Here is a 10508-nt window from a genome sequence, read left to right as displayed (position 1 = left end):
TGTGGTGTTCCTGTAGGAGACCATGAAGCAGCCAGACTGAAGCAGCACGTTGTGAAGATGGACGCCATCATCTTGTCTTTGCAGTGCTGATTCTGAAGTGTCATGTCTTCACATAGGACTCAAAGGTAAAATGATCTCTCATATGATTGGACTGTTTTATTGTAACCGCTATCAGCATCAAAGTAATTTTAGTAACAATTTATATTCTTTCTTAAAATGTAAGGAAGACTAGCAGAAGATTTTAACAGCCTCTATGGTTCTGCAAGAAGTTCATGTTTAAATTGTTCTTCTTTCTGTCTTCAAGGAAATCAGTGCTCAAAGGAAACAGCAGTCCAGACTCTGATTCCAGCTCCGGTGAGGTTCAGCACACAAATTGGCTGTCTGATTGTTTTATGGGTAATTACCACACAAAACCAAATCAATACATTAAATTGACTTTTTTTTTAGCTAAATACTGAAGCTACTTCTGCATATTTGTCATAAAGCACAAGAATCCAACTGACTGCAGTTTCTGCTCACACTGCTGAAATCATGTCTCACTGTTTAAGTTTCACAGTTGTACTGTGAGTATCTGTAACTTAAGAAATCAACAGGAGACACAAAATGCCAGACTGTTTGACAAGTCTGTGATTGAATAAATTGAAATGGAATCTCTTGCATATATTGCTATGCTTATTGGCTTTAAATGTTTAATATTAAATAAGTTTGAAGGCCATTTATCTCAGACGAGCCCGGCTGTGACAAGCTAAGCTCGTCTGTTAGCTTTGCTGTTGTCTTAGCTGTTGTTGGTGAAGAAGAAATTAATGTCAGTTCAAGGCCTTTTCAAATGTGAACTATAAACTTAACTGCTAAATTATTTTACTGTGACCAACACTTTGTCTTGCTCCAGTTAATCAGAGACAGTCATATCAGATTTTTTAAATGTTTATTTAAACATTTTATGAAAGAAATCTTCAATAAACAACCCCTGGCTTCATTAACCGTGTGGAAAATAAGTAAGGGAGACCATCAGGTCGAACTGCTGGGACATAGGAGAAAGTATAAAAAATAATTTAACAAAGAAATCCAAACAAAAATCAAATAAAGTAAAGAGATCCTGGATGATTGTTTGACTGTTAAAATATGATGGAAGAGCAAATCCAACACAACCCTCCAGCATCTGGCCTTTCAAACACAGGGCAACATCATGTTAAGAAAAATAGCACCATTGAATATTGACCAGGATCTCTGTGTTTTATCTGAGGATGACTATGGTAGCCTTCTCACTGTTCACTGTCACAGATGAAGGTTGAAATTAGTCATTTTTAGGTTCTGTTGACTGTAAAATGGAAAATAAAACATCACCTTTCTATTTAATATTTAGCTGGTGTATGACTCAGTGTGATTTTTATTTTAGAAGACTGTATTGTTAACAATATCTTGTTTTGACAATCCTCTTATGAAACTTAAAAACAATCACAGGATATAAACTTTTAACAGATGATTTTAACTTACACTTCACCTCTGTGGAAGATGTCAGACCAGCTGCTTTTATCTCTTCTTTGCCTAAATGAAAAGACAAAAAACAATTGATTTACTGTTCACTTAAATATATTAGAAAAGCAGACTTGAATCACATTGCAGACTATCAGTTTCTAACAAAATACAACATATCTTACCACCTGTAGCCTACGGTCTGTGGTGCTAACCTAGCTTAAATATAGAATGATTTCGGCAAAAACAGAGGACTGGGTCCTCCAGCCCACGTATCTATTTTTTTGTACATTCTTAATTTTTCTTTTTTATTTAAATTGTACTGTGTTCACTTTTTGTTTGCAATCTTTGCTCTTTGCTGCTGTAACAATGTAAATTTCCCCGTTGTGGGATAAATAAAGGATTATCTTATCTTATCTTGAACCTTTTGGACTTTACAACTTTAAACTACACCTTTAAAATCAACTGGATCAGAAAATTTATATGCAACCCTAATTCAATCTGGAACTTTATCCCAAACTACATTTTCTCTAAACTTGGTGGTCTATCTTTTGTGCTCAAATGTAACTATAATATTGAAAAAATACCAATTAAATTAGCCAAGCTCAACAAACAAATGCTCTTAGCTTGGTCACTCATTTATAAACACAGTTTCTCTCCACACAAATACCTCATTTGGAACAATTGTGATATCTTGTTCAAGAACAAAACTTTATTTTTTCAAAATTGGTTTGTTAATAATATTATTTTTCTAAACAGTTATTTAATTCAGAAGGGCTTTTGATGAATTATTCTGAGTTCCTGTCTACCTATCATAACCCTGTCACCCCAAGAGAATTTTCTATTGTAATGGATGCGATTCCCAAAGGTGTAATAATGTTGTTCAAAAGTTATACCGATCTTTGTGTGTCCCCTTGCTCATTCTCATTAAATGAAACCATGGAAATGTGTTTCTTATCTAGTCCTTCAACCAGGAACAACAAGGTTAGATCACTGTTCCATATGTGATCCACTACTGGAGAAGATTTGTCCCAAATATAAACCTTATCCTCCAGATACTTGATCACAAACAAACCTCGTGATGTCTGCTTTAAATTAATTCATAGGTGCTATCCCACACAACATTATTTACAAAGATTGAAAAAAGACATTGATGTTAGCTGTTCTTTTTGTGGACTTGTTAGCGAAACACCAAGACACCTGTTTTGGAGCTGTCCCTCGACTGTTGTTTTTTGGAAAAATTTGGTTGGATATATTCGAAGTACAATTCTTAAAAACTTTAATTTATTATACAAAGATGTGCTTTTCGGTTTTTATGATTTCTGCAACTCAGAACTAAAACAGTACCATATTATTAATCTTTTTTATCATTTTGGCTAAATTTCATATCCATAAAAGTAAATGTGCGAACAGAAAACCTATTTTCAAACATTATTTTAATGAGCAGTACATAAAATCCATCCAGCACTCTGAGAACCCGAAGGCCCTGAAGACTCTTGAATATTATATTCATTTTAATTGTGTAAACTGAAGACCCTTCCATTTCTACCCTTCCCTATGTTTTCTTTTGTTCTTTTGTTCGCTAATCTAACTTTGTAACATTGTCTGTGTTTACAATAAAGTTGTAAAAAGAATAATTAAAAAAAATAGTAAAGGGCATATTTTGGCTTCAACAACGTAAGTGGGCAGTGTGTTAGGGTTATTTACCGTTGTTATTGATCCTCGGCCGTTGCTAAGCTGCACGTTTCAGTTGCGCGACAACAATGACGTCACTGTCAGCGGCCGGTGAGTGAGCGAGTAGAGTCCGAAATGTTTTTTAATTTTGCTGAGTGAGTGCACTATATAGTCCAGTGCATTAAACTCACTATATAGTGAATAGGGAGTAGAGAATGAGTGAGTGATTTCGGACACAGCCACAGTGTGCGCCCTCTGAGCGGAACGAGTTCGGTACACCGCGACGGACGGAGGGACTTTACGGTAACACAATACACCCACAATGTCTGATCTGTCTAAATATTTGATTTAACGTGAAGTTTACGGCCCTGCGCAGTTCAGTCTATGATTGTAACGAGTTAATCAAAGTGTGAAGCTTGTTTACGTGTTTTTAAAAATCCTTTGAGATTCAGATTTAAAGCATACACTCTTTTCCTCTAGCGTTAGTTCAAAGCAGTACGCGTTTGTTTCTGTTTTATTTCACTCTTATAAACATGTTTGTTTAGTAGTAACTCAACTTAAACAGCGTCCAGACCCAACGGGTCAAAGTCCAGACTTCCGGTGACTTTACCTGTTCAAATGTCACCTGTTCAGAATCATGAGCTTATCTACTTTAACTAACCTAACTTTAGTTTGTTTAATCAATACTGTTTAAATTGTCATCTCCTGTTTTAACTGAACTAATCAGAGTTTTGGAGCCTTGAAAAGGGGATTTATAATTCATGTTTTTACGATAACTTTTTGTACTTTCTTTGTTTATTTCCTGTTAAATTCTGGACCTATACTCCATTATACGGAGTCCAAGAGGTGACATGTATGATCTTTTTTAAATGTTCCATTTAAATTGTAAGCATCTGTTTAAAAAAAGAAAGAAAATTGCACACATGATTTAGTCATTTGTACACGTGTTTTCTTTCGTATTTGGTGCACCTGTTTCATAAATTGCACACACATTTTAGTAACTAAAGCAAGTGTGCTTTATTCATATTTTGCTTACCTGTTTCATAAATTGCAGGTGCGTTTGAGTTTCTTTTACACACGTCTTTATTTAAAGTAATTACTCTAGAACTTGTGGTTCAAGGTTCAAGGTTGTCTTTATTATCCCTGCAAGAGGGCAATTTGTTTTGAAGTCAGCAGTAAACATGCATACATACAGCCCGCCATGAGCAAACAACATAGAAAGGACAATAAATAAATACAGTAGATAAGAAACAGAGGCAACACAGTTAGTGGTTTAAAAAGGTGATGGCAGCAGGAACAAAAGAGTTTCTCATCCTCTTTGTCCTGCATGCTGGCAGGCTGAATCTGCGGCCTGACGGCAGCAACTTAAAATCCTTAGACAAAGGATGACTTTGATCTGCCAAGATTGACTGTACTTTCTTAAGACACTTTGTTTTATATAAATAAGAATTGTCAGAAAGGGACGATCCTGAGATTCTGACACACAGTTTAACAATGCTCTGCATTTTGTTGCGGTTTTTGATGCTGAGTGATCCGTACCAGGTTACCATGCAGAATGTTAAAAACCGATTCAATGAAACAGGAATAAAACATTTTCATAAAAGTGCTGTCAACATTAAAATTCCTAAGATTCCTCAGAAAGTGCACACGCTGATGAGCTTTTTTGCAGACAGCTTCAGTTTGGAGCTTGAAGGTGAGTTTGTCATCGATGATAGTCCCCAGGTACAACAGCCTGGTTGTTTAATAAAAACAGGGGAAATGACAGAGGGATCTTTCCTGAAATCCACTGTAATTTCTTTAGTCTTTAGGACATTAATGTCTAAGAAGGATGACCTGCACCAGTCTGTGAATTCACTCACGACTGGACCGTGATCTGGGTCATCAGTGCTCAGGAGGGAAACGATCACAGAGTCATCTGCAAATTTGATGATGTGCCGGTTCTCATGTCTGCTTTGACAGTCCTTTGTGTATAATACAAATAAAAGGGGAGAAAGGACACATCCCTGGGGTGATCCAATAGAGGAATAAAGAACATCTGATACGATGCCATTTGCTCTTACACGCTGTGACCTTCTTGTTAAAAATTCCATCAGCCAGCATATAATACCACTGTCAATGTTGTGGATGGACTTGAGCCTATCTGCTAAGATGTGTGGTTGTATGCAATTAAAAACTGAGGAAAAATCAATAAAAACTAGGCATGTGAGGGTCTTAGCCCCCTTAAGGTGTGTCAGGACTGTGTTTAACAAAGTCCCCATTGCGTCCTCAACACCCCTGCCTGACCTATATGCAAATTGTAATGGATCCAAATTTGCTTCCACAGTTTTTAAAAGTGCGTTCCATTTGATCTCATAATTCAGAAATTCTGAGTCACCAGTCTGATACGTACCGCATGTCGGGGTTAACAGTCAGTCTCTCCCTCTCTCTCTCTCTCTCTCTCTCTCTCTCTCTCTCTCTCGCTCTCGCTCTCAGGGTGTGAATGATGTTGCAGAGGGTGGCGGTGATCGGTGCCGGGGCGGCGGGACTCTGTGCAGCCAGACACATCCAGTCCCGCCTGAACATCTTCGCCCCCCCAGTGGTGTTTGAACTCACTGAGAACGTCGGAGGCACCTGGTGTTATGACGAACGCGTCGGGATGTACGACAACGGACATCCAATACACAGCAGCATGTACAGAAACCTCAGGTAGGAAACAGCCATAGAAACCTCCGTACTTAACGATAACTTTGAGCTCCTTTTACTTCATGTTACTTTCACATCATTTATCTGACAGCTTTACACAGAAACAGAACAAAGAGTGAATAAAATGTGCTGTTTGTTTTTTGACCTCGCTGCAGAACCAACCTGCCCAAAGAGGTGATGATGTTCCCTGATTTCCCCTTTGAGTCTCAGCTGAGCAGCTTCCTGCCCCATCAGGAGGTCCAGAGGTACCTGGAGAGGTACTGCGAGAGCCACAACATCCGGCCTCACATCAGGGTGAGTCTAACCTGCAGTTCATTACCTGGATCAAGGTTGTTTCTGATAATTAATACTTTTTGAAACCACCCATGTTAAAATGATGCGATTCAATTAGATTCTAGTTAAAATCAAACAATATCCCCTCGTCTTTTGCCTGCTCCACTTTTCAGAAAATGTGTGCTCAAACAGGCCGTTTGGAGAGTTCTCCTTCATGACATCACAAAGGGCAGTAACCCCTCCCCCAGGTGGGTGACACTCCCACAGCTAGGTGTTTGTTCTGCCCTCTGAGTCTACCTTCTCACCGTAAACAATAGGATATCGAGAGAGAAAGCACAAGACACCCAAGCTCTTCCAGAGAGGGGGCGTGGTCAGACACAGCTCATTTACATTTAAAGGTACAGACACAGAAACAGTCTGTTCTGAGCAGGGCTGAAATAGAGAGGTTTATAGACATGATCAAATACAGGATCAGAGTGGATTTAGAACAAGAAACTTCACACACATGTTTTGGGGAGCTCTGAGACTTACTGGTAGAAGAAGAGGAGGATATGTGACTTTTAATTACGAAAAATTCCTACACACTATCTACATTGTACCAAAGCTTTAAAAACACCTAGAGGCCTTGGACTTCTGCATTTGTTGCTGTGGTTTTGAAACAGGTATCAACAAAGTTAGATTTCGATTCGAACATTTAAAAACTTTTACCTTACTCCCTGAATTTCAGTTTAACACGGTGGTGGAGACCGTGAAGCCGGTTGTCGTGACAATGGAGGACGAGGAGACAAGGACGACAAGGACAACATGGGAAGTGACATCATCTGACTCGTCAGGTTGTCAGAAAACGGAGACCTTCGACTCTGTGTTTGTCTGCTCGGGGTGAGATGTGACAGCCGGTTTATGAAGTTATTCCATCTTTCACTGATCAAACGTTTGTTTCCCTGGAAAATAAATGTCTCATTCAGTAATTTCTTCATTTTTGTTGTTTGTTTTTCAGGCACTACTCCGACCCTAACGTCCCAGACATCCCAGGCATAGAGAACTTTAAAGGTAAACTCATGGTGCATACTGAAACCTTAAACCTGCACACAACATGCACAGGCTCTCTGTCTCTCTCTCTCTCTCTCTCTCTCTCTCTCTCTCTCTCTCTCTCTGTCTCTCTCTCTCACACTCTCTCTCTCTATGCAGGAAAGGTGCTCCACAGTCACTCGTACAGGTATGCAGAGCCGTTCTCAGGTCAGTCGGTGGTGGTTCTGGGAGCCAAAGCTTCAGGACTGGACATTTCCATTGAACTGGCAAAAGTTGGAGCCCAGGTAACAAACACTGCAGGGTCCGGCTGATATATACAGCAACTTGAAATGTTTCTAAACGACGACACATTCTGTGCAGTTCTACATTAGCTTAGGTTTTTTCACGACTGTATTTCCAATACAGCACGGTTTAAGGATGCCTATTTCTCTTTTTCCAGGTGACTCTGAGTCACAGTCGTCCTCCTTTAACAGTTCCTCTTCTTCCTGGGATACGACAGTCCAGTCCAGTGGTTGCAGTCGACAAGAGCGGCTGCATTCGCTTTCAGGTTACTGAAGACTTGTACACATCTGTAGCTTAGCCTCTGTTGTTTGTTAAACTCATATGTGAGTATGACAGTATGAAGATGATGTTCTGATGTCATCTTCAAAAAATTAATCGGAAGCCGCTTGCAGGTGGAAAAAATAACAGAGAATATAAATGTATGGATCAGGGTTGTCATGATAACAGAACTTTGTCTATTTAATTGATTGTACAAACGTGAAAACAGTTCAAGTGCTACACGATACAAACCAAACAATGCAATCAAATCACAGAGTGGGAGGACAGCAAAGACAAAAACACTGCAACATACTGAGACATCGACCGGTTTAGACTTCCAACAAAGACAGAAATTACAAAACAAAATTGAATAATAAAAAGGATACAAGAAGGAAAAGGAGGGGGGGGGGGGAGGAGAGATGATACTTTTATAAGGTGGACTTGAGAGGGAGAAGAAACGATTGAGAAAGTTGTACGGTATGTGTGTGTGAGTTTTGATAATATGTTGACGTGTGTAATAATGATGTGGATTGAAAGGAGAGGGTTTGTGTAGTGTTCATTAGGGTACGACCGATATGGGATTTTGGGGACCGATATCAATACTGGGGAGAAAAAGTTATTTCTTACATCTATCTTCAAACTGTAGAGATAGATAGTTATAGATTAACACATTTACTGTGTTGATCCCTCAAATGCAGATATCTTTTTGTTTCTAGAAGAAAAGAAAATTCAGAATCTTGGAAAACCAGCAAATGTTTCCGTAAAATTTTTTGTTTGTCTTTACACTCTGGGGGGAACCTTTATTGTATGTATATAAAAAACGTTTCCAGCCTGTTAAGATGAAAGATCTCTGTTCCAGGACGGGTCAGTTAGCTCCGCTGACACCCTGATGTTCTGCACCGGCTACAACTTCAGATATCCGTTCCTGGATTCGGCTCAGCTGAGTCTGGAGATCCAGGACCATGTGGTGTCTCCCCTTTATCGCTTCCTGATGCCCCCTGCCTTCCCCTCACTCTTCTTCATTGGCATCTGCAAAATGATCTGCCCCTTCCCCTACTTCAACTGTCAGGTGAGCTCACATGTCCACAAGCCAACATATATTTTGATTCTCTTTAAGTAGCTTCATGAATCATAAAGAGAGAAGAGGATGGGGCCAAGTATTGAGTCTTGTGGGACACCACCACATTTTAGAGCGGCTTCAGACAAAGTGTGATTGGTAGTGGAAAAAGGAAAATTACACTCAAGTGTTTCCAAACATAATGGCTGCTGTGGGCGGGGCTGTTACTCCTCCCCCATGTGGTGGCAGGGCTAGGGGTGAGAGAGGGAGGGGTTCACTTGTTTGAGCCTCTCAATGAAACATAAACAAGCTGAAGGAAGAGACATCCCGTCAGTGATAACACAGAGCTGAGAACAACAAACCCAAAGGGAGTTTGACTTCACTCTCTGTTTAGAAGTGCTTGCTCAACGATATATTTACACTGGGTATTGTCATTAATATTCAGTTTATTCTTAATAAGATCACATGAAACAAGAACACTGCAGATTGATAGATCAAGTTTAATCATCCTTAATTCTGATCTCTGCAGATCCAGTTTGCTCTGGCTGTGTTGGACGGCTCCGTCACTTTACCGCCTCGGGTCCAGATGGAGGAGGAGGTCCATCGAGAGCAACAGGAAAAGATAGAGCGCGGAGTCGAGCAGCGCCACCTGATGTTAATGGAGCAGGAACAGTGGGAGTACTGCCACACGCTGGCTGGCATCGCAGGCTTCCCGCCTCTGCCTCCAACCATTCGCAGCCTGTACGAGGAGGTGTGGAGACAACGACGGATTCATCCGGAAAACTACCGAAGACTGAACTACAGGCTGGTCAGCGACACAGAGTGGGAGCTGATCAAGTGACTGATGGAGGCAGGGATTAAAGTTCTCCGTTGCTACGACGGATTTCCGTCAATTTCAGAATTGTAATAAGTTGGGGCACGCTGGTGGCGCAATGGTTTTGAGATGTATTGAGACTCTCGTCTCGAGCGGCAGGCCCGGGTTCACTTCCACCTGTGGCCCCCTTCCGCATGTCATTCCCCCGCTCTCTCTCCCTGGTTTCCGACTCTGTCCACTGTCCTCTCTCTGCACGAAAAGCCCAAAATAAATCTTAAAAAATAAATAAAATTGTAATAAGTCGAGCAGAATGTAGGTTAGTGACAATTGTGCAAACTGCTGTTTTTAATGTCAGGCATTTATCTGAACCATGTAACACAAATGTAGTTTTGCGTCTGTTTGGCATTTCAATGTAAGCTACAGTCAGAACTTTTATCTGCTACGTGAAGTCCGCTCTTAACAAGGAACGACTGAGTGGGTGAAAGTTATAAAATACAGCACTGCACAAGTTATGTCGAGAGTTTTGTACAATTCTTGTACTTAATAAAAATATACCTCTTACTCCACTGAATTTATAGAAAATCTTAAATTTGTTTGCTAGTAACTTCTCAGATTCAGATTTTATATATGCAAAGTAGGATGAATACACTATTTGTCAAAATATCTTTATTATATGCCCTGGGAATTCACAAGGTATACAGCTACAGTTATGTAAATAGGATTAGCTCCAACTGTAGCAATGACAACAAAATGAGGAACACATTAATGCAATAAAAAATATATATAAATAATATTCTGTAAAAGGTACATTTTTGTAAAGTAATTATTTTTCATTTGTTACTCCAGACTAAAGTCTGATATGTTTGTACGGTGCTTGTTTGAGGGTATTTCTGTGTTGTTACTACTTTAGGTGGCTTAAGGTCAAGAACAGAGTAGGCTTCTCATTTTTCATGATCTAATCTCAAA

General features: G+C 39.7%; 1 protein-coding gene across 1 annotated transcript; it reads left to right on the top strand.

The window, feature by feature from the left end:
• The first annotated feature begins 3212 nt into the window (after nt 1-3212).
• Nucleotides 3213-10349, top strand: LOC109996014 (uncharacterized). Its single transcript, XM_020649948.3, has 9 exons — nt 3213-3450; nt 5620-5832; nt 5985-6123; nt 6830-6981; nt 7100-7152; nt 7291-7415; nt 7571-7678; nt 8531-8740; nt 9258-10349. Exons 2-9 carry the CDS (start codon nt 5627-5629, stop codon nt 9567-9569), a joined length of 1305 nt encoding a protein of 434 aa, XP_020505604.2. The 5' UTR covers nt 3213-3450; nt 5620-5626; the 3' UTR covers nt 9570-10349.
• The last annotated feature ends 159 nt before the right edge of the window (nt 10350-10508 follow it).

Source organism: Labrus bergylta, chromosome 14 (assembly GCF_963930695.1).
Source record: "Labrus bergylta chromosome 14, fLabBer1.1, whole genome shotgun sequence".
NCBI classification, from domain to species: domain Eukaryota; kingdom Metazoa; phylum Chordata; class Actinopteri; order Labriformes; family Labridae; genus Labrus; species Labrus bergylta.
This window is presented reverse-complemented; position numbering and strand designations above follow the sequence as displayed.